Source organism: Mobula hypostoma, chromosome 26 (assembly GCF_963921235.1).
Source record: "Mobula hypostoma chromosome 26, sMobHyp1.1, whole genome shotgun sequence".
Lineage (NCBI taxonomy): Eukaryota > Metazoa > Chordata > Chondrichthyes > Myliobatiformes > Myliobatidae > Mobula > Mobula hypostoma.
Window position 1 is genome coordinate 16,905,673 of NC_086122.1, and position 27,994 is coordinate 16,933,666.

Sequence of the window (27,994 nt, forward strand, 5' to 3'; positions counted from 1 at the left end):
CAAGATCGCTAATTAACCCTTCCTCATTGCTCAAAACCCAGTCCAGAATAGCCTGCTCTCTAGTCGGTTCCTCGACATGTTGGTTCAAAAAACCATCCCGCATACATTCCAAGAAATCCTCTTCCTCAGCACCTTTACCAATTTGGTTCACCCAGTCTACATGTAGATTGAAGTCACCCATTATAACTGCTGTTCCTTTATTGCACACATTTCTAATTTCCTGTTTAATACCATCTCCGACCTCACTGCTACTGTTAGGTGGCCTGTACACAACTCCCACCAGCGTCTTCTGCCCCTTAGTGTTACGCAGCTCTACCCATATCGATTCCACATCTTCCCGTGGACACCATGACAACAAAAGGAGTTCAGAAACATCCCTATCCCGTCCCTGCTTCCCCTCCCCCACCCCTTTATCTTTCCCCTTACTGGTTTTTCACCTGGCACCTACCAGCCTTCTCCTTCCCACCCTCCCCCCACCTTCTTTATAGGGCCTCTGCCCCTTCCCTCTTCAGTCCTGATGAAGGATTCCGGCCTGAAACGTTGACTGATCGTTTCCACGGATGCTGCCCGATCTGCTGAGTTCCTCCAGCATGTTGTGAGTGTTGCTTTGACCCCAGCATCTGCAGAGTATTTTGTGTTTATCCTCTGGTAAATATCTTGCATCCTGACATAATAAAGGTGCTCTTATAAGTTCCTCTTCAGCAATTGTTTTCAGGTGCAATGTTCTATCAGCATTAAGTTCAGACTGCTTTCCATAAGCAAGTTACACACGCTGATTAACTGCATTGAACAAAGGCTCCAATCATTATACAGAATGTCATTACACAATTACAATAAAAATCTATGGATGACTTGTGCATGAATATCTTGGTGGACTGTTCAAATAAAGACAATCACTTTTCAAAATGGAAGGGAGAACTCTCTTGAATTAATGCCAGATCTTCCTGAATGCTTGACATGCCTTTCTATTGACCCATCAAGAGTATTATGCTCGTAGGCCTGCTAAATTTTCAAAGGCAATATTAAGATCCAGAGAATTCTTTCTCATCCCTGCAGCCAAGGGCAGCAGGTGGTTGGAATTCTCTAGGTTGGCTACTAATAAAAGGACTGTTCAGTTAGTGATTGCCTGGGCAAGGATTCTTGCCCTCTTTACCTATCAGAAATGAAATGAGGATCCTCCCATCAGCACTATCAGCTCATCCCTTACCCTGGCCTAGACACACAGGCCTAGCATAGGGAATCATAATGGCTGACCTCTTTTGCTTTGACCTGGGATTGGTGGAGGTTCTGTCCTTTTCAAACTCCCCGTCAAATAGCGGCTGCCTGTCAATCAGGGTCCTGTTTGAGTTGCATTTTCAGCGGACGCTACTATAAGTGTGGTGTGAAAGATCAGATTGACGTTATACAGTAGGTCCACGAATCCGAACTGATGCACACAGGAGGTCAGCTGTCTGTTGGCAATGAGAGTATTGGCACTGGGTGGTTGGCTGGGGCCTGGGTCATAAACAACTGGAGATCAAGAACCACACTAGCTCTGGGTCCATGGTATACTCTGAATTTTATGTTCTTGTGTTGGGGGTGGGGTAGGGAGTTGTGGGGGGTGTCAAGAAACCAGTGTCAAATATCAATGCTAGATTACTTTATCTACGGGTGAAGCAAGAGGCAGTCTCAGTCTGAGAATGCTTAAGTGCAGACCTGAGGATTCTAGTTAAGGAGATGCTAGTGAAATTGAGCCCTGCATTGATTTTATCATTTGTAGCCATGGAGTGGAATGAATAGAAATAAGTGGTTTTGACTGTGGGCCAAGTATGGAACATAAAACTAAGCTCAGTGTCAAACAGGACATGGTCATTACATACTGTATCTTCTGTGCAATCTGAGCACAGAACTAGAAATGCAGATGGAATCAATACCTGAGGCAAAAAATCTTCTATTGTTTGCCAAATTAAATAGGCCTTGCTACCGTTGAGCTAACATAAGTTCTGGTTCATTTGGACTTCATGTTAGATGGGCAGCTGGGTGCCTGGGGAAGGTTGGACAGGAAGCTGCAGAGTGGAGTATTCCACATCATACTTAAGGTTTACCTCCTGTCTCCTTTGTCACTGAGTGTGGGCTATAGAGACTGCACTGGTCACGATAACGAAATGGTGAAGGTCAGTGTAGAGTTTTGAGAAAACTAATCCTGGTCACCCAGAGTTAATTTGTGGATTAAGAAATGTAAGGTTAGTGCAGATAAGAGGCTGGGGAATGCAAAATCAATGAGTGAATATCTTCAGTTTTGAACATAAGACCTTCTTGTCAAAGTTGTCCAGGTTGATGTATTTTTTGTTGGAAAAAGTAGTCTGTGGGGCAAGCAAGGGGTTTAATATTGGTGTTTCTCCTGAGGGTATACCTAGTGCCATAGAATATTTGGTTACCAAGGTGACAAAATGATGGATTTGATCTTGCGAGAAATATGAGTACCTGGATTGCACGCTGAAGATGGATTTCCAATAGAGTCCCAAAATGTTATGGCAGCAGAAACCCTCCAAGTGTCTCATGAGTTTGACATTTGGCAAAGCCGGGGCATGGGTTTGCTGGCTGTCGAGTATTTTTTTGATTTGGCTGTTTCACAGATGGGGCTTCTTCTATCATCACCAAATGATGACCTGATATTGCGCAGACCCTTACGACTGGATGAGCAAGGGATTGCTTTGTCACTGGCAGATGGGAATAGATAAATGCAAGTATATCGATGGTTCCTTACAGGTAGCGGATTCTGGTCCACACACTTTCGACCTCATTAATCCATAGGAGAATATAAAATCACAAGCCAGTTGTGATGATATAATTTTGAATCTGTTTTGTTGCCTCACTTTCACACGCCCAAAAGGACTTTTTATTCATAAAACTCATACTGAGAGGTTACTGATGATGCTGGAGGGTTGAATGCCTTATCTAAGCTCTGATTTAACTGAGCAGCATGGCTCTTGTTAACATTGCATGATGCTGGGACTCAGAAGAACGCGGGTGACCAACAGCACCAGCAGAACAAGGGAGGCAGGCGGAAAAATCACCTGCAAATCTGCACTAACAAGGAAAGAGGCCAGCACTAAGGTTTTCACTATCAGGACTGTGGTCTCGGCCAAGATAAAGTGTTCAAAGTACCTACGCTCTGTCCGCCAGAGAAAGCAGGATCTCCCCGTGGCCACACATTTTAATTCCACATCCCATTCCCATTCTGACATGTCTATCCACGGCCTCCTCTACTGTAAAGATGAAGCCACACTCAGGTTGGAGGAACAACACCTTATATTCCGTCTAGGTAGCCTCAAACCTGATGGCATGAACATTGACTTCTCTAACTTCCGCTAATGCCCCACCTCCCCCTCGTACCCCAACCGTTTTTTTATTTTTATACACACATTCTTTCTCTAACTCTCCTTTTTCTCCCTCTGTCCCTCTGACTATATCCCTTGCCCATCCTCTGGGTCCCCCCGCCTTGTCTTTCTCCCTGGGCTTCCTGTCCCATGATCCTCTCATACCCCTTTTGCCATTCACCTGTCCAACTCTCGGCTCCATCCCTCCCCCTCCTGTCTTCTCCTATCATTTTGTATCTCCCCCTCCCTCTGCCACTTTCAAATCTCTTACTAACTCTTCCTTCAGTTAGTCCTGACGAAGGGTCTCGGCCTGAAACGTCGACTGCACTTCTTCCTAGAGATGCTGCCTGGCCTGCTGCGTTCACCAGCAACCTTGATGTGTGTTGCTTGAATTTCCAGCATCTGCAGAATTCCTGTTGTTCACAGCACTGCTCAGCTGTCTTTGCCTTTGCCTTTTCTGGAGAAATCAGTTTCATTTCTTAGGCTGCAGCCACCGAGTCGGGGAGCTGAAAGGGAACTCTCTACTCAGGGACTTGTGATCCACCACCCTTCTCCATGGGTGGAGAGAGCCAGTGCTTGGCTATGAGAACATGTGGGATTTTCCTTTGATGCAGGAGGTGAGAGAGAGCATCCAACTTTCGTTAGGGGCTTCATCAAAAAACTTAGAAGCTTACCAGAGTTGCAAGATATGTCAGCCCCTGAATGCTTAATAGAACCAAAAGGTTTCAATTGTAAATAGAAATGACCTATTTAGGAGTAGTGACAGCAAGACCAAGACTTCAGGAGAAAGAAACCAGAGCTCCATGAGGCAGTCCTCATTGGAGGATCAGAGGTGGAGAAAGTTAGTAACATTAAACTCTTAGGTGTTATTATTTTTGAGGATTGGTCCTGGACCCAGCATGTGAAGATTTGGCATGACATCTAAAGCTTTGACACGCTTCTATAGATGTGTTGTGGAGAGTAAATTGACAAGCAGCATCACAGCCTGGCATGGAAGCAGCAATGCCTTTGAATGGAAAATCCTACAAATAGTATTGGATTCAGCCCTGTACATCACAGGTAAATCCCTCCCAGCCATTGAGCACATCTACATGAAACCCTGTCGTATGAAAGTAGCATTCACATATGAAAGTAGGGATCCCCAGCACCCAGGCCATGCTCTCTTCTCGCTGCTGCCATCAGGTAGAAGGCACAAGAGCTTCAGGACTCACACAACCAGGTTCAAGAACAAAAGGGAATAAGTACACTCAACTTCACTTGCCCCAATGCTTGAAATGTCCCACAACCAATGGACTCGCTTTCAAGGACCCTTTATCGCAGCTTCTTGTTACTTATTGCTATTTGGGGTGTATGGGGTGTCAGGGAGGGGTAGCACCTCTGGTGGGGGAGCATGTCACGTCCTTTTCAGGCGGTTAGTCCACCTTTGGTCCCCACCTGGCACTCAGTTCTCACTTATGGCTCCCCGTAGCTGTTTGCATGCGACAGCGGCCACATCCCGGGCAACGGCTTCGACAAGCTGGCTAAACCAGGTGAGGGTAGCCGACGGGTCTCAAACCCTCGCTGAGATAGGGAGTTGTTTATCCCAGCATAAGAAGACAGACTCCTGTGGATTGAGCGGACGAGACTAATGGAAGGTCCAATGGTCAAGAAGGCGGTCTCTGCAAGCGTCGTGGAACGTGTAGAGCAGGACAAGACACAGAAGACGTCCTGGTCATCCACTGAGCCTAGTCCCATCTCCAGCTGTCTCGACTCTGTCTTTCCACTGGATCCAGATGGGAATTGGGAAGAGAGAGTGAGGCTGACGCTACGCAACTCTCCCTCACGTAAATCCAAATCACGCGCTAGTCTCGACACCATCATAATGTTGTCGAGGTCCTCATCGACGTCGATGATGGATGAACACATTGCTATTTATTTGTATTTGCATTTGCACAGTTTGTTGTCTTCTGCACTCTGGATGATCTTTCACTGATCCTGTTTACAGTTACCCTTCTATAGATTTGTTGAGTATGCCCACAAGAAAATGAATTTCAGGGTTGTAGATGGTGACATGTATGTACTTTGATAATAAAATTTACTTTGAACTTTGAAATTGTTGTATTAGTGATAATTACTATTAGAAATACCATTAGTATTATTGTTAACACTAATATAATTATTAATACCATTAGTATTAGTAGTATTAATACTAACCTTTTACTACATCACTTGTTATTAGAATTCCCGAACTCTACTGGAGACTCAATAGACCTGGAGAATTCAAATGATGAATGATAATGTAAATAGGGAAAAGTCCACTCTTCACTCCTGAAGTTGAATTTAGCTGAGCCCATTGTCTTCAAGTCAGTCTTACTTGGCAGTGGCTGTTGAAGGTTTCTCAAGCCTCCCAGTTCCGGGATGCAAGAGAAACAATTCTTTAAAATGAAAACCATGTGGCAACATTAAACTTAGCACAGAAACTGTAGATTCGCTGAACTAATGCAATACGTGCTTGGCCCCAGTTGGACAGTGCTCCATACTGTGCAATGAAGTTGTCTCATTAGGTAGCATTTCCTTCTATCCTCTACGAACTGGTGATAATGCAGATACAGCTGAGGGAAAAAAAGGAAGAGAAGGAGAAAGAGGAGGAGATGAGTTTTTCTACAAGGGTTCCCCATGTGGTATCAAGCAGAGTGTACAGAATAATATGCAGAAAACAGCTCCAAATGTGTGCTTGGTTCATTTATCATTCATTGTGAATATCCACTCAACACAGATATGATCAAATAAACCTTAGAATGACATTTCACTTACTTATATACGATACAATGTATTGCTCTTTTTAAAATAAAAGAGTGAAACTATGCACAAATTTATTCATTCCCTAACTTCCTACACTACATCGACAATTGTATTGGTGCTGCTTCCTGCATCTATACGGAACTCGTTGTCTTCATCAACTTTGCCTCCAACTTCCACCCTGCCCTCAAATTTACCTGGTCCATTTCTGACATCTCCCTCCCCTTTCTCAATCTCTCTGTCTCTACCTACTGAGATAAACCCACTGATTTTCACAGCTACATGAACTATACCTCTTCCTACCCTATTACTTGTAAAAGTACCATCACCTTCTCTCAATTCCTCCATCTTCGCCACAACTGCTCTCAGGTTGAGGATTTTCATTTCAGAACTGAGGAGATGTCCTCCTTCTTCTTCCACCATCAATGCAGCCCTCACTCAGATCTCCTCCATTTCATGCATGTCTGCCCTCACTTCATCCTCCCAATACCCCACCAGGGATAGGGTTCCTCTTGTCCGACTCTACTACCCCATCAGCCTTTGCATCCAGCACATAAATCTCTGTAACTTCCACCATCTCCAACGGAATCCCACCAGCAAGCACACCTTTCCCTCCCCCCCCCCACTTTCTGCTTTCCCCAGGCATCACTCCCTATGTGACTCCCGTGTCTATTCGTCCCTCCCCCACTGATCTCCCTCCTGGCACTTATCCTTGCAAGTGGAAAAAGTGCCACACCTACCCCTACACTTCCTCCTTCACTACTATTCAGGGCCCCAAACAGTCCCTTCAGGGGAGGGGACACTTCACCTGTGAGTCTGTTGTATCTGGTGCTCCCAGTGTGGTCTTCTGTATATCGCTGAGACCCGATGGAGATCGGGAGATCGCTTTGCTGAGCATCTATGCTTCGTTTGCGAGAAAAAGCAGGATCTCCCAGTGGTCACCCATTTTAATCCTACCTCCCATTCCCATGCCAACATGTGAGTCCATGACCTCCCTCCTCCACTACTGCGATGAGGCCACACTCAGGTTTGAGGAGTAACACCTTATGTTCTGTCTGTGTAGCCTCCAACCTGATGGCATGAATATTGATTTCTCAAACTTCCAGTGATGGCCCCCCCCACTCTCCTTCACCATTCTCCAATTCCTATTTCCCTCTCTCACCTTATCTCTTTAACTGCCCATCACCTTCCTCTGGTGCTCGTTACCCCTTCCCTTTCTCCACGGTCTTCTGTCCTCTCCTATCAGATTCCCCTTTCTCCAGCCTTTTTATCCCTTTTACTCATCGATATCCCAGCTCTTGAGCCCTCCTCTTTTCCCGGTTTTGCCTATCATCAACTACCTTGTATTTCTTCTTCCTCCCCCTCCATCTTCTTACTCTGACTTCTCATCTGAGACGCTGATTCTCAGCCCGAAACGATGACCGTTTATTCTTTTCCATAGATACTGTTCCTCCAGCATTTTGTCTGTGTTGCTTGGATTTCCAGCACTTGCAGATTTTCTCTGTATAAATTTACAACGTTAACATTAAGAATGTTTGAATTCACTTTGATCTTTGTCAATGTACTAGTGTCCCTCATGCTAATCTTGAAGATGCAACAGATATTTGATCATTTGCATTCATCTCTCCATTCATTGGAAGAAGAGGAGGGAGAATAAAGATGTGATGGTTATGAGAGGTTCTCTTTAGTTTTGCTGTGAGGCACACATTAAAAGAAGGCAAGATCTGGACAAACTTAATCTTTGAACTTATAAATAACAAATAACTGGAGACACAGGAATGGTCATTATTATTAGTAATATTATTAATAATAATAATGCTACTACGAATGCTGAGGGTCCAGAGGAGGTTAACAAGAAAGCTCCTGGGAATGAAAGAGTTAATGTATGAGCATTTTATTTCTCTGGGTTTTACTCGCAGTTTAGAAAAATGAGGGAGGAGCTCATTGAAAACTGTCTAATATTTATTTATTTATAAAGGGACACCCTTGTATTCAGAGGAAGTTCCCTCTGGTCCCAGACTGCTCCACTATAGGAAACCATCTTCTCCATGTCCACTCTGTCCGTGCCTTGAATGTTCATGGAGAAGACGTTTCCTATCACGCGGGAGTCTAGGACCAGAGGGCACAGCCTCAGAATACGAGGATGTCCCTTTAAGGCAGGGATGAGGAAGAATTCCTTTCGCCAGAGGGTGGTGAATCTGTGGAATTCATTGCCACAGACAGCTGTGGCGGCCAAGTCACTAGATATATTTAAAGTAGACGTTGATAGATTCTTGCTTGGTCAGGGTGTCAAAGGTTATGGGAAGAAGGCAGGAGAATGGGATTGAGAGGGATAATAAATCAGCTATGGTTGAATGGAGGAGCAGACTAGATAGACTAAATGGCCCAAATCTGTTCCTATGTCTTATGGTCTTATGATCTTAATACTACTAGCATTAGAAGTATTATAGTATGATTAATACTCGATTTTTGCTTCCACAGTTATTTGAATTCCACAGCTACAACGGAGACTCAATGGGACTAGAGAATTCAAATAATGAATGATGAAATAAAAATCTAATATTCAAAATGATAATTATTAAACCTGGTATCCTATAGGGGAAAATATCTCCCACTCTCACCCATTCTAGTCTAAAGTAACAATAGCACTTTTACCTCATCCCAGCCATCCTCTGGCTAAAGAAATTCCTCCTCGTCTCTGTTCTAAGCAGTCATCTTCAGGTCCTTTTGGAAACCACCTTGCCACGTCCATGCTACCTAGGCCTTACCATATCTGGTAGGCTTCAGTGAGCACACCCCTCATCCTTCTAAACTCCAGAGAATATAGGACTGGCGCTATCAAACGCTCCTTATACATTGACCCTTTCATTCCCGAGATCACTTTCATAAGCCTCCTCTGTACCTTTTCCAATCCCAATACGCATTGATAAAATATGGAGACTTGTATGAACTGTGATGGATATTCACTGTCCTGGGCAAAGGGAGCCCCATTTTTTGCCTAACTCAGCATTCTAAACACTAGTAGTTGACCCTTCTAAAGATCACGGTGTTGTTTTTAAGTAAATTAATCTTCCAACCAATATTCTTTGTTTAGCTGCTTGAGATAAACAAGGGCTAGTCTTCAGTTTTTAATATAACTGAGAAACAGTAATCAGTTCGAAGTTAAAAAGTCACTTCTGCAAACAAGCACTGTCTATAGAGACACAGACTTGCTGACCCACAGCATCTGGGCTAACTGCTCAAGAGATACATTGTAAGACAATGGGTTATTTGATTGGGCTTGTTTCAAACTAGACAGCGCTAGTTAAATTGTTCATTTCAAGGAAGATTGCAAATAAAATGGATATTACCACTTAACATATCAACAGCTGATCTACTATTATGTTGGGAGGTTTATTTACTTAAAGAGTCAGCTTCACATCATTAACTGCAGGTACCTGGGACCTGTGTCTCCAGAAACGTTCAGACTGTTTGTGTTGAAAGGTATTTGAAAAAAGTATCACATGTATGTAAAGTCACCCAAGTGGGAAAGAAATAGCATAAGTGGCAAGAGAAGTCAGGCTTTTTAGGAGTAGTCTAGGAACACCAAGAAGAATGACAAAAACAAGGAGTAAATTAGAATCCCTTCCTCTACCTCTGATTTTTACAATGGATTACTGGTTTGTCTGTGTCTCATGGATATGTTTTTTTAGCTAATAGGAATTGTACCTACAGTACTGTACAAAAGTATTATAATATAACCATATAACAACTACAGCACGGAAACAGGCCATCTTGGCCCTTCTAGTCCGTGCCGAACTGTTACTCTCACCTACTCCCACCGACCTGTACTCAGCCCGTAACCCTCCATTCCTTCAACACACATAAAAGTTGCTGGTGAATGCAGCAGGCAGCATCTCTAGGAAGAGGTGCAGTCGACGTTTCAGGCCGAGATCCTTCATCAGGGCACATTGCTTTCCTTTCCTGTCCATATAGCTGTCCAATTTAACTTTAAACGGCAACATCGAACCTGCCTCAACCACTTCTGCTGGAAGCTTATTCCACACAGCTACCCCTCTCTGAGTAAAGAAGTTCCCCCTCATGTTAACCCTAAACTTTTGCCCTTTAACTCTCAACTCATGTCCACTTGTTTGAATCTCCCCACTCTCAAGCCTATCCACGTCAACTCTATCTATCCCCCTCATAATTTTAAATACCTCTATCAAGTCCCCCCTCAACCTTCTACGTTCCAAAGAATAAAGACCCAACTTTTTCAACCTTTCTCTGTAACTTAGGTGATGAAACCCAGGTAACGTTCTAGTAAATCTTCTCTGTACTCTCTCTATTTTGTTGACATCTTTCCTATAATTCGGTGACCAAAACTGTACACAATACTCCAAATTTGGCCTCACCAATGCCTTGTACAATTTCAACATTACATCCCAACTCCTATACTCAATGTTCTGATTTATAAAGGCCAGCATACCAAAAGCTTTCTTCATCACCCTATCCACATGAGATTCCATCTTCAGGGAACTATGCACCATTATTCCTAGATCCCTCTGTTCTACTATATTCTTCAATACCCTACCATTTACCAGTTACCCTAGATTCTTTATATGGTTTCAGATGGTATGGCCTGCACAGAGCTCTGATCTCAACTGCATCAAGGCTGTCTGGGAATACCTGGAGAGACAGAAGCAAGCGAGACAACCTAAGTCTGCAGAAGAACTTTGGCAAGTTCTCCAAGATGCTTGAAACAACCTACCAGCTGATTTTCTTATAAAACTACAAGGCAGTGTATCTAAAAGAATTGATGCAATCTTAAATGCAAAGGGTGGTCACGCCAAATGGTGATTAGATTAGTTTTTTTTTACTGTTTACTGCTCTTTATTGTTTTGTTTTGATATTTTGAAACTTTTAATTTTATTATTTTTGAAAGCATTGTTGCTTTATGAATTTTTTTACAAGTGAAAAGTCTTTTGCACAGTACTGTATGTTTTCGAACTCCTTTGTGCATTGTAAATGGTTTGTAATTTGGAAATAATTGACATGATAGAAATCCTCTGTGAGTTTTAAATGTGCCTTAAGAATGTTGTTTGGATTTAAGTATATGTCACTGAAAATAAATGCGCTGTGTTTAAACTACTTTGTTAGCTGGAAGTATCTGATCCTTGGTAGGGAGGGGGGACCCATCATTGAAATAATGGGTACTTGTAGCTAAACCCTTCATGAAGCATAAACAGGGAATTGAATTAGTCTTTGAATAATGGGCAGTTACAGTATAACCTCCCTTTAGTGAGGGTATCTGAGCCTATTTATATTAGACAGGGCTTAAGACTTTCATTTGGTCCTCAATGCACAGAGTCTCTCATACTATTGGAAATGATTTCTTTCTAAGACCCGCTGCTGGAACTGTGGTGGCTGCCACTACATTTTACAATATTTGCTCCTGCTCCAGAACCCCCTGTTGGACTAGAGGCCTGAGAAATGCCATTTTTGCCAAAATCTGGAGTATTCACATGGCCTCCAATGTGGCCTTTCTACTACTCATGCCATCCTCATCCTTTCCTTCGACAACATTTAACCTGCCTCAGCCACTTCTGCTGGAAGCTCGTTCCACACAGCTACCACTCTCTGAGTAAAGAAGTTCCCCCTCATGTTACCCCTAAACTTTTGCCCTTTAACTCTCAACTCATGTCCACTTGTTTGAATCTCCCCACTCTCAAGCTTATCCACGTCAACTCTATCTATCCCCCTCATAATTTTAAATACCTCCATCAAGTCCCCCCTCAACCTTCTACGTCCCAAAGAATAAAGACCCAACTTGTTCAACCTTTCTCTGTAACTTAGGTGTTGGAACCCAGGTAACGTTCTAGTAAATCTTCTCTGTACTTTCTCTATTGATTTACGGCCTGATAAAAACCAAACTAATGATGAATAGTCTCACAAATATTTCAGCAGGTGCAAGGTGCATAGAAGCCCAGTGGCCACACACCTTGAAGGGAAGGGATTACCCCAAGGAGTACCTTTTAAAGTATGTGAAGCACGTTGGTGTCTAGGAGCTCTGTCCCCCAAATGATTTTAGACCATCTGCGTGAATTACTTTGTCCCAGCAAAGGTATCTGAGAAACATCACATGCAGATAATGTCAACTAAGAACAAAGTAGTATAAATGGTAGAAAGCATTGGAGGTTATTAGCAATGACAAGCAGAATAGCAGAAACATGGGGAGACAGAAAGAAGAGCTAGAATTTATTCCTCAACCTTTGGTTTGTTTTTTAAATCAGATATCCTCTGTGAGTGTTAAATATGTATTAAGAACTATTCATCTAAATTTAAGCATGTATTATTAAAATTAAAATAAAATGTTTTTAAACTAATTTGTACCTTCTTGGTAGGGAGGGGATCCCACCACTCAAACAGCAGGTATTAGCAGCTAGATCTACTGCAGACAGGGAATTAAGACAGTCCTTGAAGAATAGGTGGATATAGAATAACCATTTTATAATGAGGGTACCCATGGATACCTATATTGGATAAGGCTTAACATCTTTTGAGTTCAGGACTTTGCGTAAGGTGAACATAATAGGACCACAAAATGATCAAGATTACTGTGGAAGGTTGAAACTTGAATTAAAGCCATCAATGCAGGTAATCATATTTTGGCTCTTCATCAAGTTGCTATGAGTAGGTGTTGCATTCCATGTGCCTGTCTGATGTTTACCAGGTATTTGGGAGGATTCTATCTCCCCGTATGCATTGCCAAAGCTTCATTGAAGTCCAAACTTTTCCTCTGCAGCTGTCAAAAGTGAGATGGGCAAAGATCCAGCTCTCCTCACACTCCCTGCTCCTCGAAGTGAAATGAAAGGGTTCTTGCGACTGAGAGCGACGGCAGGTTGGTGAAAGACGTGGATCGTTGTGGGTAACACTGAGGAAGTGCTGTGACACTGGATGAATGGGAACATAAAGGATTATGCAGATAGAGTTGGTATATCAGTAATGAAGATAAAATGAAGGACTATATGTTGGAGTAAGGTTGAGAAGGTGGAGCGAGGGGAGGAATGTGTATCAAGATGTAATAGAACATGGAACAGTACAGGCCCTTCAGCCCATGATGTTGTGCCAAACTTATAAACTACTCTAAGATTAATCTAACCCTTCCCTCCTATATAACCCTCCATTTTCATATCATCCATCTGCCTATCTAAGACTATCTTAAAGCCCCTAATATACCCACCTCTACCTCCATCCCTGGCAGGATGTTCCATGCATCTACCACTCTCCGTGTAAAAAACTTACCTCTGTCACCTTTTCTGTCCTTTCCTCCAATCACCTTAAAATTATACCCCCTGGTATTAGCCATTTCTGCTCTGAGTAGAAGTCTCTGGCTAACCACACTATCTAAGACTCTTATCATCTTGTGTATCTCTATCATGCGACCTTTTACATTAAGTTCTCCTCCTTCAATCTTCATTTACATTAGTAAATTGCCTTTGGCATTGATTCGATGATTGTAAGCTCCTGAGGCTGAGCTCAGTACCAGTCTTCAGTCATGCCTTCCTTGTGTAGTAAGCAGGCTTCTGTCTGTCAACATCAGGAAGCATGTTTCCTTGATCCAGTACACTTCCAGTGAAGTATCTCCAAAACCAATCTTTCTCAGTCCTGACACCATTTCCACTCAGCTTGGCCTTTCTATGGCAATTCTGCTTCATCCTGTAATCTAAAGCTTTTTATTTTTTCAAATACTGGACTTCTATTCAAATAATACATTTGGACACCCGCTAAAGGTTATTGTCATGTGAAAACATCATGCCAAAAGTGATGCTCTTTCTATGGAAACTTTTCATTTGATACAAGCTATTGTCTGAGAAGCCAGAATGTTAAATGAGTTTAGCTATGGCTCTGTGTTGCATGAAGTAATTCTTTGTTATATCCTCAAATGGAGGAATGACTGACTAAATTGTCGATCATACATTTGCTGTTCTGCCCATGCTATGCGATGTAAATTTAATCCAAAAACTGTACAGGTTGAGAGTAATGAAATAACCATTGGTTTATACTGCTCCTGTGTACATTTTTACAGTACAACACCACTTAGCAGTGGAGTTAACAAATTTCACCACACATGCCGGTGATAATAAACCTGATTCTGATTCCGAATGATATTTTAGAGATCTATCATAAGTTTCAGACTAATCAGAATCAGATTTAATATTGCTGACATGTATCATGAAATTTGTTGTTTTGCAGCAGCAGTACAGTGCAATATATATAAAAAAACACACATTATAAGAAATATAAAATAATAAATAACTACTGCAAAAGAGAGGTAATGTTCATGGTTTCATGGTCCGTTCATGTGTGTCATGATCAAATAGAGAAGAAAAATAGTGAAGTAATGTTCATGGGTTGGTTCATTGTCCACTCAGAAATCTGATGGTGGAGGGGAATAAGCTATTCCTAAAACATTGAGTGTGTGTCGTCAGGCTCCTGTAGTTCCCCTCTGATGGGAGTAATGAGAAGAGGAGATGTTCTGGGTGATGGGAGGGGGGGTGCCATGCCTACTCACTTAAGGCCTTGTTGTTAAACTTTTATTCGCATTACAAATCTGAAGAGGCATAAAGGAAATTACAAAGAAAGAGCGTATCAGTGTGTCAGAAAAACCATGCAAATCTGGAACATTATTTAGCTATAGAAACACCAATGAAGAATGCTTGAATGCAGATCCAGTCCAGGGTTTCCCTTTGACCACTTGATTGGCATGAAAATGTAAAGAGGTGTGACTAAATGTGTTCAGCTTGGACTGAGAGCTGGCTGTTTATTCAAAGCGAGATGCTGTGGGCTCTGAGCTATAATCAGTGTTTTGAGAGCACAGAGTCTGAATTAAAAGCTGGATTTCTTGCACCACAAAATGACCTAAGTTGTTATTAAGAAGCTTTATTGTGTGAGATGAATTAGACAGAAGATTCTGTTGGAGGAAATCCTGTCTATAGTTCTCAGATGCTCCACATCCCCACTGGCTTTTCCCCATTCATATCTCTGGAGTGCTGAGTACCGGTGTCTCTGCTCAGTCTCGAACAGCTGAGTAAAATTAAGCAATATTTTTTCATTACAGCCATGCTGCTATGGTTGCTGTCAAGCCGAAATTGAAGCAATTTAGAAGCTAACTTTTGCAGATTGAGAAATACCAAGACCACACACACAAAAAAAAAGTTTTACAACTGAAGAGATAGTCGGAAGTTTGTTTTTATTTTGCTTAGATAAGAAACAAATAAAAGAATCTTCTTCGACACCTGTTGATGGTTCAGCTGCTGATTATTGATATTCAGGTAAGAGACTTTGTTATTTCAGCTACAGAAGTGTGTTTTGGATTGAGATTGCAGTATCTATTTTTTCTGTAAATGATAACCACATTACAAACATATTTTCACTGCTCTTACAAATACTGAACTAAAGCACAGCATCCCTGTGTACTGTAAAACGTTTAAGTTGTATCCAAGGTGCATTTCTGAGTACTGAGGTAAGGGTTAATGATTTAAATTTAGTTTTCATTTTTAATAATATTTTCCATGTTCAGTCGAAAGGGGAATCCCTGGGCTCTAATGCAAAAAAAAAACCCGTTCCAAAGACGGTAGCAGAGTGGTTAAAGATGTGAGAATGAAAGGGAGACCTTCCTAAACCAGCAAAGGAGGCTGAAGTAAACAAGCAGCCTTGCAGTTATTGGTCTTAGTGTATTTTTGTTAGAGACAGGATTACTTCTGTAAGATCTTTAGAGAAACTAATTTGTGGCTGAGGTTTTTTGAGGTAACACATTGTCTACAATATTATTACTCCCTTCTACAGATTTCACACCAAAACGTGCCAGAGCTATTTCTTCCCTTCAATTGTTCACAACCCATTTGGTGAAGCAGACCATCTTGGTTTATCACCTCTCTTATTGTGGCTGAGAATAGAAACGCAATAGGTTAAAAAAAAAGTATTGCAAGAAATATGCATTGCGCTAAAATGCGCAGAGCCGGCAAGCAAGTGAACTCTTCATAACATGAATTATAATCTGTGATTATGTTCCATCTGGCATATGAGGACGATTGTCATCCAATTTGCTCATCAGAAAACTGAACAGATTAGGTGCAATGCTGAATTTATACTTCGTCTAATTTTACCTTCAATTGATGTCAGAGGGAGTAGTATTAGGTGGATTGTAAAGAGAGCACTTCAATCAACTCAGGGGGTTTCATGCCTAGTGAATCAGTTTTTAAAATGGGTGTAATAGATTTTGCTACACAGTTGCTAAATTAAGTTGTTTTATACTAATATATACAGAACATTACAGGCAATTATGACAAAACTAACAGAAAGTAATTCCATATCTAAAATAAAGTTATCTGCTTGTCTTCATGATATCAGTACTTATCAAAGCTGTGAACTTCTGTCAGAAAATAAAACTTGCCACATTCTCAATTTCAGTAACTCTATTTCCACCCAAAGATTCATGAAAGCTTTTAACTGACCACTTTCAACTGGCATAACTTCATTCATCTCAACATTATTTTCTCACCTATACTTGGTATGGGAGACCTTTTTTTTCCTTATTCCCTTAGTTATTAAAATCTACCTTGAGTTCAAATTGATTTGTATTTGTAAATAAGTGATCAGGTAATACTTAGTTTGCTAACAAGTATCCCACAAGTTGACTGCCTGTGCAAATAATATTAAAACTACCAATAAACACAATATAGCAACCCTAAGAAAGGTCCTGTGCATTTTGTTGGGGATCTTCAGGTCGTACAATACCAATTAAGCAAACGATCTTTAGACCCCAGGTTGGGAATCCCTGTATTCAGGCAATATAGGTATTGAAGCCTTTAGGGTCATAGTGAAGAGATAGTGGGTTTTGCTGAAGGGATATCAATGAATATCCTCCTGCATTAGCCCACAGCAAAGTGACACCCAATCATCCCATGTTAACATAGGGGAATACACAATCATATAACTGGCAGGATAGCTACTGGATAGTGTGCTGCAAACTTAATTGATTCTATCATGTAATTTGTGATTGGGATCTTCCTTCCTCCACCTGTAAAAATGACAAATGTGTAGACTATGAATCATTTCAACAAGTAGAACAGCCATCAAAACCACCGTGAAAGGAAAGGTGCAGGTATAATTTAGAAACCTCACTCAATTAATTTTCCAAACCATGCCATTTAAACCTTATTCTCTGATAAGCTTTGGTTTCGATTGTTGGCTAGACCAGCTTCCGTCAGAAACTGGGATAGGTTCTGTCAAGGTATCTAATCAGCTATATTGCAACACTATCTATAAAGATAGAAGTTCACCTCACTTATTGGTGCTTTAAAAGTTAACTTTTACTTTCAGATTAAGTCCATTATAATACGCATGTTGTCATGCACATTGCTGCATAGTGATTAAAATGTAGCTGTGACTTTTACGCTGCTGGTTAATTTGAAGAATTTTATACTTAGTGAGTTAACAGCCTCTGCAGTTTGTTCATGGGAAGCACAACACAATAGTTTGAGCAGATCTACTTTCACCTGCACGTCCCGAGCTGCCCTTTTCAATCCAGATGTCTGTTAACCATGTTTTTTGCTTTTCAACTGTGTACATTTGCCCTGATCTTTAAATAAACTCTGAAAATTGATCCAAGATGGTTACTACTGTATGTGTTCCTGGATAAGCAATGAGTTTTCGTAAACAAACAGGACAAAAAAAAATTATTTCAAAATATTTGAGTCCACCATTTCATAATGTTATCGCCAAGTTGTATATTTCTCAAGATTTACATTTTATCTGTTTATAATATTGATGTTTATCAGCATTTTTAAATATATGACCAATTATTGTTGGAGGAATACATGGCTGTATTCTCAGCTTATGAAATAGTAATTTTAAATTCCAAGTCATGAGGTTTGTCAGCCTGAATCCCAGACTGGCATATTCAGCCCTGACCATTCGTACTGAATGAACCCTGGCAATTCTTGACATGACTGCTAGGTGGAGCACTATATTGTAGCACGGCAATCCATCTCAGTTCGGGGTTGATTGGGGAAGGATGGGTTAGGTAAAGCTAAACCAAAAACAGCTTCATCATACGACCTCCCACGGCCCTCCCTGAAACACACCTCCTATCAGTTGATCAGAAAGCAGTATTAATCGTAGCTGCAGTTTAAGTTTGTAGAGACTTTAGGCATACATTGAAGAGCGGTGATTGGAGGCACAGCGGTAAGAGAAATATATTTGTATTTAACATGAGGTTGCTAGATAAGGAAAAAGTAATTAACTAAAATATTATTTATGGGTGATGTAACTCATTGTATAAAACTATGTATTAAAGATTCAAAGTTACATAATGGATCTGCAATGTGTTTCATTAAAATTTCTACGAAATCACATCACTAGGTTTAGTTAACAATATGTGTATTAGAAAACAATAATTTGATAGACTATGTGACTTTCCAGTAAGATAGCTTGGAGACAGAGTGACAGTGATAACAAATTTTAAGCCTTATCCTCATCAAATCTGATCCAATCTAAGCTTTACAATCTGTAACCTGCTCCTTGAAATCCTGCACTGCTATTTGTCGATATTGGGATTTCATAAGGAAGAAAGAATAATCTTAGAGCTGTTAATATTGTGAAAATGACGCTTGTACGGAGTCTGAAGGAAATGTTATAACATTTCCAAACTAACAGAATTACTTGGACAGGGTTAGAAAGAATTAGCCTTCAAAAACGGATAGATAAAGGAGAGTATAATCATTTTTGACTAACTTTTTCAGTTGGCTTCTTGTCTTCATGGTTTAAAACTATAGTATTTGGTCTGTGATGAATAATTTCTCCTGAATACAGGAGGTGCCAATTAAATTAATTTCATTTAACTAATGCTTTATCAGTAAATTACTGAAGTCTATCAAGTGCTCAATAAGAAGGGCTTCTGATTAATATTAAAATGCAGGTGGTTGCAGACAGCATTGCCAAGGGTTATACAAAGCTCCTTCCTAGAAGCACAACTTTGAGACACCATGTTCAAGTGTGAAAGTGTTGAAAATTACATTCCTGAATGTAACCAACTTTCTGAAAGTAATTGTGCTGGACTTCATGTTTACATTTCGTAAGAAAATACCAAGAATTTCTGTTCTTGACTTTTATTTTAACTAATTCCTGACAGTCAATCAAGCATCACTTCTGTAAAAAAAATTAGAAAAAAGATAAAGACCTACTTCTATCAGTTTTATATCTGAATATATTTTTAATGTTTAACTCAGAATATTCTGTGAATATTCTAACTGATGTTTCTGGATGATTATGTTTCAGACTGCAAACTACTTATTTCCACATCTGTTCGAGCAGTATAAAGTGGCTATCAAACATCACGTTCATGTAGAATACATCTGAATGGATTTTAACAGAGCATTCTCCATCAAAGTGCAAGCTCCATGGCGTTATACCTGAAAATAAGCTTTCTCTTGTCCCATTTGTGGGAAGTGCATGTGGACAGAACCTTGCCTGTTAAGCCGAACTTTTATGACTCACTCTAGAAACCATTACCCAGTATCACAGATATCATTTTGGAATTGATCCTACCTTCATCAGCACCAGCCTTCATCTAGAACAGAGGCAGAGCTGTGCAGTTATTACTATGCAGTGTGAATTCTTTTTTGTGGTGATCATTTTAACCTCCATGGATTACACTGGCAGCCATGTCTTGAAGGGAAGGAGGCAAAGACGAAGTGAGTAGCAGAGTTTTCTATCAGAGAATACCTGTTCAATTTTAATTAAGCTGCTTTCTGCTTACGTTGGTGAACAAGAGAAACAATTGTTATTATTATTGATATATTAAAAAAGGGTACTAACTGTGCAAGTTTCCTCATTGAAAACAAGTTCCTAAAGGTGCCTGTAAGAATCCAGAAAAACCTGATGGAACAGTAGTTTAAAATGCTGTTCTTGTGGGTTTTGTCGGTGGTTTCTGATTAATAAAATGGAATGGTCATGCCACCACTGACTATTCTAAACAAAAACTTGTAATTTTTTCCCCTTTATAAACCGGTACAAACAGTTGATAAATTTGTGAGATCCTGCATTCTATGAATAAAATGTGTGGAGTACAACAAGAGGAAACGCTGGAGTGATGGAAATAATCGGTTAGATTATAGCTAGAACAATGCATCCTGTTTATTGGCAATATAGCTTAGAAAGAATGCCAAAAGTACGGAGACGGTCCTGAAGGGATTTTCTGAGATTGCAATGCTGATTTGAGGCTTTGAGGATTTGAAAGGGTGAAGTTCTTTTTCCAAGAACATCAAAAGTTAAGAAAAGATCTTATAGTTTGAAGTTCTAAGAGATTTTGTTGAAGGAAAAAAAGTGAAACAATTTTTGGTTGCTGAGGTCTGGTAACTGAAGGTTTTCACCAAAGTAACAAAGGGAGAGATTTGGGTAATTTTCTTCAAAAAAAAACAAATGATGGAATACTTAATATTTGTCGTCATATTCCCAGAAACAATAATGAAAAATTGATTTGGGGTCAAATAGGCATGAAGAAAGATGGATAAATGTTTCAGAGGTCTGGCACAGGTGAAGTGAACAAGGTGACATATTGCTCCATGATTTTTGAGCTGGAAATCCAGTGGTTTTACTGCTGAGCAGCAAAGGTCCCTTTTGCTGGGTTACAGTAAGTTAGAAGATACTGCCGCGGTGTCATCAAACAGTTAATAACTTACGCAAAAGTATTCTTCCTTATTATAATGCACTCAACTACTGGGCTATTTTAAAATAGCGGAGAGGCTTACAAGTGAGATGACGCAATGTTAACCAATTCTATCATTGCAGATAAATAAATTTCAGACTTCTTGATTTAATTTCCAGTGAATGTGAATTCAGGCATAAAGCTTTCACAAATTTTTTCGCTCAGGGTATATTGAACAAGTGCAGAAAAAACTGATATCATTTAAATTCCTGAGGATATTCTGTGTTTATATTGGAGTCACAATTTATTGGTTGGAAGGTACGGAGAGGAAAAAATAAAATGAAATACGTCTCTTTACATTCACGGATTGTTCTCAGAGACCAAATGATATTCCCAGAAGATGGAAAACCATGTTGTTAGTTAATAAAATTATTTAATATCGTATTTTTCCTTTAAGAGTTAAAACTGAGCATTTTAATTGCCTTTGGTGATATTCAGAGTAGGAGCACCAATTGAAGAAAGGGTTGAGCAATAAGTCCAATTGGTTAGTGTTTTTCATTATCTAGGAATTCATGAAGAATGAATCAGAAAAAAAAAGCAGCTTCAAAATCTTGATCCTCTTAAGGTCAACTATATTTCATATTTCATTTTATGTTCAATATATTGCCTGTGCCAGAATCTGCTAGGAAGAACACACTTACAGTAATGTCAATCAATCTGAAAAAGGTACTAGGCAAACTAAGGTGGCTAAAATATGACTTGCATCAGATCTGGAATTTTAAAAGCGGTGGCTATGTAGACCAGAAATGATTCCAGGTTTCGGGAGAGGAAAACTATAGGTAGAATGCTTTTATTCAGGAAAGCACAGAGTCAAGAATCAGGGAACTATTGGCCTGTTAATCTAACAACTAACATTGGGAAAATGCTTAAATTTAAGCTGGTAATAGCAGCACATTTAGAAAATCATAAGACAATGAAGCAGGGTCAACACTGTTTTATGAAAGAAAAGAAGTAGTGTTTGTCAAGTTATTCTGAGTGTTCTACTGATGTGACAAGCAAGGTAGATAAAGGAGAACCAGTGAATGTAATATACTTGGGTTTCCGTTTAGCATTCATAGGGTAAACACATGGATGGGGTTAATATATACTGACATTGACTGGAGAGTGACTAACAAATAGAGAACAGTGTGTTGGGTTATATTGGTCATTTTCAAAATTAGCAGCCAGAAGCTAATGCGGTTCCACAAGATCAATGTTGGGGCTAACTAATTATAATCTATAGAGATGTCTTGGATGAAAGCACTGAGTGTAGTGTAAATAGATTTGTTTAGCATATAATGATAACTAGGTTAACAAGTTATGAGATGGACAGAAGGAGTCTATAAAGGGATATAGATAGGTTACGTGAGTGGCAAGAACTTGGATGAAGCAGTGTAACACAGGGGAATGTGAGGTTATCCACTTTGGAAAGAAGATTGAAAAAAAAAGAATAATTATTTGAACAAAATGGGGCCAAAGGATGTTGCCATACAAAGGAATCTGGGGGGCTCTTATAAAGTAAAGTAAAGGCATCCGTTAGTCCTGCGAGACCATGGATCTGCACCTGGAAAGTCTTCACTCTCCAGGGCGCAGGCCTGGGCAAGGTTGTATGGAAGACCAGCAGTTGCCCATGCTGCAATGTTGCATGACACCAATGTTGTCCAAGGGAAGGGCATTAGGACCTATACAGCTTGGCACCAGTGTCGTCGCAGAGCAATGTGTGATTAAGTGCCTTGCTCAAGGACACAACACGTTGCCTCGGCTGGGGCTCGAACTCACGACCTTCAGGTAGCTAGTCCAATGCCTTAAACACTTGGCCACGTGCCCACACAGGGGGCTCTTATACATGAAGCACAAAGTGACAGCATGCAGGTACAGGTGTAATTAGGAACGCTGAAGCAATTGTGGTCTCTACTGGCATATAAAGTTTTAATGCAGCTTTTTGAAGTATTGATGAGGCTACATGGTATGATCTACATACTTAGTGAGGGATATACTGAGGATATACTGTCATTACAAGCATGTACAAAAGTTTACTAGATTGATTCCTACATTGAAGAGGTTAATGTAAGGTTGAGCAGTTTAGGCTGATACCACTCAAAATACAGCTTGAGAGGTGATCTTACCAAAACATATAAGACCCTAAGATGGATGGACAAGTAGATGATGAGAGGATGTTTCCCTCATGGGTAATCTGGAACTAGAACATATAGTAATGAATGCAATTTATGTAATAGAATATATAGATTTATTTTTAATTTTTTTTATTGATGTACAGTGTAGAATAGACACTTTCAGCCCTTCGAGCCACACCGTGCAGCAATCCCGCAATTTAATCCTAGCTAATTGTGGGACAATTTACAATGACCAACCAGCCTGCCAACCAGGAAACCCACGCGGTCACGGTGAGAATCTGCAAACTCCTTGCAGGCGGCAACGGGAATTGAACCCTGGTCACCTGCACTGTAAAGTGTTGTGCTAACCACTACACTGCTGTGCCGACCCAGGTTTGATATTTTTCTCCTCCAAGCTTCAGAACTTAACTTCTGCCACTGTTCACATTTTTGGCAGACACCATTTTGTTTAAATTCTGTTACGGCTGTGTTTGTGTCAGTCCTAAAGGAAATAAACTACTTAAAGGACATAGCTCACCATTCTGCTCATGTTAAATGTTAAGGTAGTACATATTTGTGACACGTACAATAATTAAGTGGCAAAGAAACTCTTTAAAACTCTATAAAAAATGTTGGTGTAAGAAAAAATGTTGTAAAAAAATAAGGAAAGAGAAATGGTTGCAACAACAAATCGACTCCAAAGCCCAGACATGGGAGGAATATTGTAAGATAATATGTAACGTTAATGAAAATAAACAGAGATCTCTCCAAATTAATGTACTGAGAACTCCTACACAGAGTTAATGAGAAAATTCCAATAATAGAAATAAGGATTGGTAGATTTATTATAAAAAATCTTGAAGCCGAAAACAAGTGAGATCATGCAAAAGTTGATTTATTATCAAGCTAAACAATGGAAGAAAGAGATTGTAAGCAATCAATAATGAATATAATTATGGTAATACACTCTCTCTGGTGCTAAGGAGTGGAAATAATCATAATTGTATTTAGAAATAGCTATTGTCAAGAGGTGTATCTGACTTTGGGAACCCACCGTGAATTGTCCAGTCAGTGAAATTGGCAAGCAGAAACACTTAGGAATTGTGAGGAGGCCAGTTCCATGTAAAGACATCCTCTGTGGACAAAGTATAAAATTTACTTTTCCAAGGCAAACCAACCAGCATCTCAAGAAGGTCAACAAGGGCTGCTGCTGCTGGGGAACAAAACATACGCCACCTGACTGCTGCTTCAGACTAGTGAATTCTTAAGCCAGTAGGTTAAAAGGACACATCTCAAGAACTTGCAAGGGGGAGAAAAAAAAAACATAAATTAGGACTAACAAAACCAATCCAATTAAAAGAAGATGCCCCTAATTTTCTAACCTTCCACCATTCTCAGCATATTAAGGAAGCAAGTGAAAAATATGAAGTAAAGGTCCCTTAACGAGAATGCGGGTAGATTTGACAACAGCTAATGTCAAAGTGAATGACAGAGACGTGACATTAGAGATTGGCACTTGGGTGAACCATTAAACTGAGAAACCTGGCTGAAGAGGAAAACAGAGTCTTGGCCAGGTGGGATAGATGGGACCAGATGGGATATGCCCCAGGTTACTGCAGGAAGCAAGGAAACATCAAAATGAGTGTCAGTGATGTAACACTTGAGCTTGGCACTGTGTTGAGCACAAACTGATGAACCAGGCTGATGATGAAAATGCTTTGAGAGACAAATGGGTTAGATGGGACCAGGAAGGATAGTCACCAGGTTACTACAAAATGCAAGGGAATAGATTGCTGCACCTTTGGCGATGGTCTTTGCATCACCACTGGCCAAGGAGTGGTACTAGATTACTGGAAGGTGGCAAAAGCTATTCCTTTGTTCAAGAAAGGGAGTAGGGACAACCCTGGGAATTATAAGACCAGTGAGCCTTACTTCATTGGTGGGCAGATCATTGGAGAAGATACTTAATGACAGGATTTATGAGCATTTGGAGAAACCCAGTTTGAATTGGAATAGTCAGCATCACGTTGTGAAGGGCAGGTCATGCCTCACAAGCCTGACTGAATTTTTTGAGGATGTGACGAAACATCTTGGTGAAGGAACGGCAGCGAATATGTATTTTTGCAAGATCTTTGATAAGGTTCCCCATGACAGGCTCATTCAGTAAGATAGTAGGCATGAGATCCAGTGTAGCTTGGCTGTGTGGATTCAGAATTAGCTTGCACATAGAAGGCAGAGGGTAGTTGTAGATGAAATGTATTTGCCTGAAGGTCGGTGATCAATGGCGTACCACAGGGATCTGTTCCAGCAACCTCTGCTCTTTGTGATTTTCATACATACTGTAAATGACTTGGATGAGGCATGGAAAAGTGGATGAGTAAGTCTGCAGATGACTAGATAGTTGGTGGAGTTGTGAGTAGTGTAGAAGGTTGTCAAATGTTTCAACGGGACATTGAGCTGGGCTGAGAATTAGAAGGTGCAGTTTAGCCCGGGGAAGTGTGAAGTGGTTCACTTTGGAATGCCAAATTTGACGGCAGAATATAGGTCTAATGGCAGGATTCTTAGCAGTGCAGAGGAACAGAGGGGTTTTGGGGTCCACATTCATAGATTCCCCTCCAAAGTTGCCACGCAAGTTGGTAGGGCTTTTAAGAAGGTGTATGGTGTGTTAGCTTTCATTAGTCAGGGATTGAGTTCTAGAGCCGTGAGGTAATGTTACAGCTCCAGAAAGGCCTGGTTAGACCACGCTTAAAATACTGTGTACAGTTCTGGTCACCTCATTATAGAAAGGATGCCCTAATGTATCTCCCTCTGCTGGAATCTGCTTGGATTTCCTGAATCTGCAGATTTCCCTTGTTTGTGACAGAAAGGTGCAGAAGTTCAGAGAGGGTGCTGAGGAGATTCACCAAGATGCTGACTGGATTAGAGAGCATGCCTTATGAGGATAGGTCGCGTGAGCTTGGGCTTTTCTTTTTGGAGTGAAGGAAGATGAGAGATGACTTGATAGCAGTATACAAGATGATAAGAGGCATGGACTGAGTGGCTAACCAGACATTTTTTCCAGGACAGTTATGGCTAATACCAGGGGGTGTAGTTTTAAGGTGATTGTAGGAAAGTATAGGGGGAGGGGAGGTCAGAGGGTTTTTTTGGACGAGAGAAAGAGGTGCATGGAATGCCCTGCCAGGTATGGTGGTAGAGGGTGATACATTAGGGGGTTTAAGAAACTTAGAAACTCTTTGATGATAGAAAAATGGAGAGCGATGTAGGATGGAATGGTTAGATTGATATTAGAGTAGAATCAAATGTTGGCACAACATCATGAGTCAAAGGGGCTGGTGCTCTGCTGTAATGTTCTATGTTCAATGAATTATAATGGCACTGCTGAATCTGAAAATCTATGCAGATGAAAGCAATGAAGTTGTTTGAGTTGCTTGTGTAACAATGAAATACAACTAGCCCTTGTTGAAGGGTGTGAACTAAAACTATTGGGAAGAAGGAGGCTGACAGAAATTCCCCTGGACTGGAAAGTCATAGATCATGGTTAGATAGTGAGATACTTTGGCGATGTGAGCAGCTTTCCAAAAATGAGTCGGGTACATTGATTGGAAACCAAGCCAATGTTCATGTTGATACTGACTTCATCACATTTCCTCTAGATCAGGTGTTCCCAACCATTTTTATGCCATGGACTAATATCATTAGACATGGAGTCCGTGGACCCCAGTTTGGGAACCCCTGTTCTAGACAAAGGTTAGTGACTTATGTAATGAGACAGAACTTGAATTCAAAGTTCAAAGTAAATTTCCTCTCATACTACCCTGAGATTAATTTTCATGCAGGCATTTACAGGGAACACAGTAGAATTTATGAAAAACTATAAATAAAAAGGGCTGACAATCACTGTGCAAAAGAAGACAAACTGAACAAATAGTTATAAAATAAATAAATAATATTGAGTTAGGGAGCCTTTGCAAGTAAGTCAATAGGTTGTGGAGTCAGTTCACCATTGAGGTGAGTGAAATTAACTCACACTCGTTCAGAAGCAGAAGGATAATAGCTGATCCAGAATCTGGTTGTATGGGACCTAAGGCTCCTGTACCCCCTGCCAGATTGCCATTATTATGGTGGTATCTAGAAGATGACAGGAAGTAAACAATTGAATCTGTTGAGCCCTCTGAATGGATCATGCTGTACATTAGGATCTGTGGAAACTACAATATGATTGTTATTTGAGTCTCATTCCTGGAAGAGTGCCCCATTTCTGTACAAGGTGATAAGTGGATTTGATTGAGTGGATAACCACAGATTTTCCCAGGGCAGAAGTGGCTACTGCTGGGGGAGTAATTTTATGGTGATTGGAGGAAAGTACTGGGGGATGCCAGAGGGGAGTTCTTTACACAGAGAATTATGGGTGCATGGAATACCCTGCCAGAGGTGGTGGTAAAGGCAGATACAACAGAGGAATTTAAGAAACCCTTGGATAGGTGCATGGGTGATAGAAAAATGGAGGACCGTGTAGGAGGGAAGGGTTAGATTGATCTTATGGTAGGTTGAAATGTCAACACAACTTTGTGAGCTAAAGAGCCTGTACTATGCTGTAGTGTTCCATGTTGTACGTTCAACATCTGCAGTTTTGTCTGGAAGGCCACTGCTCTCGGAGTTGCTTATGCACATCAACAAATAGTTTAGAGGAATAGCTTAAGAAGCTTTCAACTATTAATGCACACAAATGGTTGTCCACCTATAATTGGCTACCCTTCTGAGTATTGTTTGCACCAGCTATATTTTGGAGTACCGGGGGCGGGGGTGGGGGTGGGTTTGCTATGGGGAATTTCTGGGTTGCACTAAACATTTAGCTGACATCCTCCTTACAAGAATATCAAATGATGGACATCTGCAGAAATAGTTAGGAAAGGGATGTTGGTGTTGAATTTTGTAGAATGTAAGTCCAGTAATCAGGCCCCTGCGGACACTAGAGAACTATATCCGGTGCAGAAGATGGGAAAAGGCATTGTCAATGT

General features: G+C 40.6%; 1 protein-coding gene across 2 annotated transcripts in view; it reads left to right on the plus strand.

The window, feature by feature from the left end:
- Positions 1 to 14,964: 14,964 nt before the first annotated feature.
- rspo1 (R-spondin 1) overlaps positions 14,965 to 27,994 on the plus strand; it is a 207,427-nt gene continuing 194,397 nt past the window's right edge. Inside the window, exons 1-2 of one of the 2 annotated variants that reach the window (XM_063033738.1) lie at positions 14,965 to 15,448; positions 19,455 to 19,870. In XM_063033738.1, the coding sequence (XP_062889808.1) occupies positions 19,780 to 19,870 (91 nt within the window). In that variant the 5' untranslated portion in view covers positions 14,965 to 15,448; positions 19,455 to 19,779. Of the gene's footprint in view, positions 15,449 to 18,230; positions 18,363 to 19,454; positions 19,871 to 27,994 lie in introns of those variants that run through there. The other variant, XM_063033739.1, reaches the window with a different exon arrangement.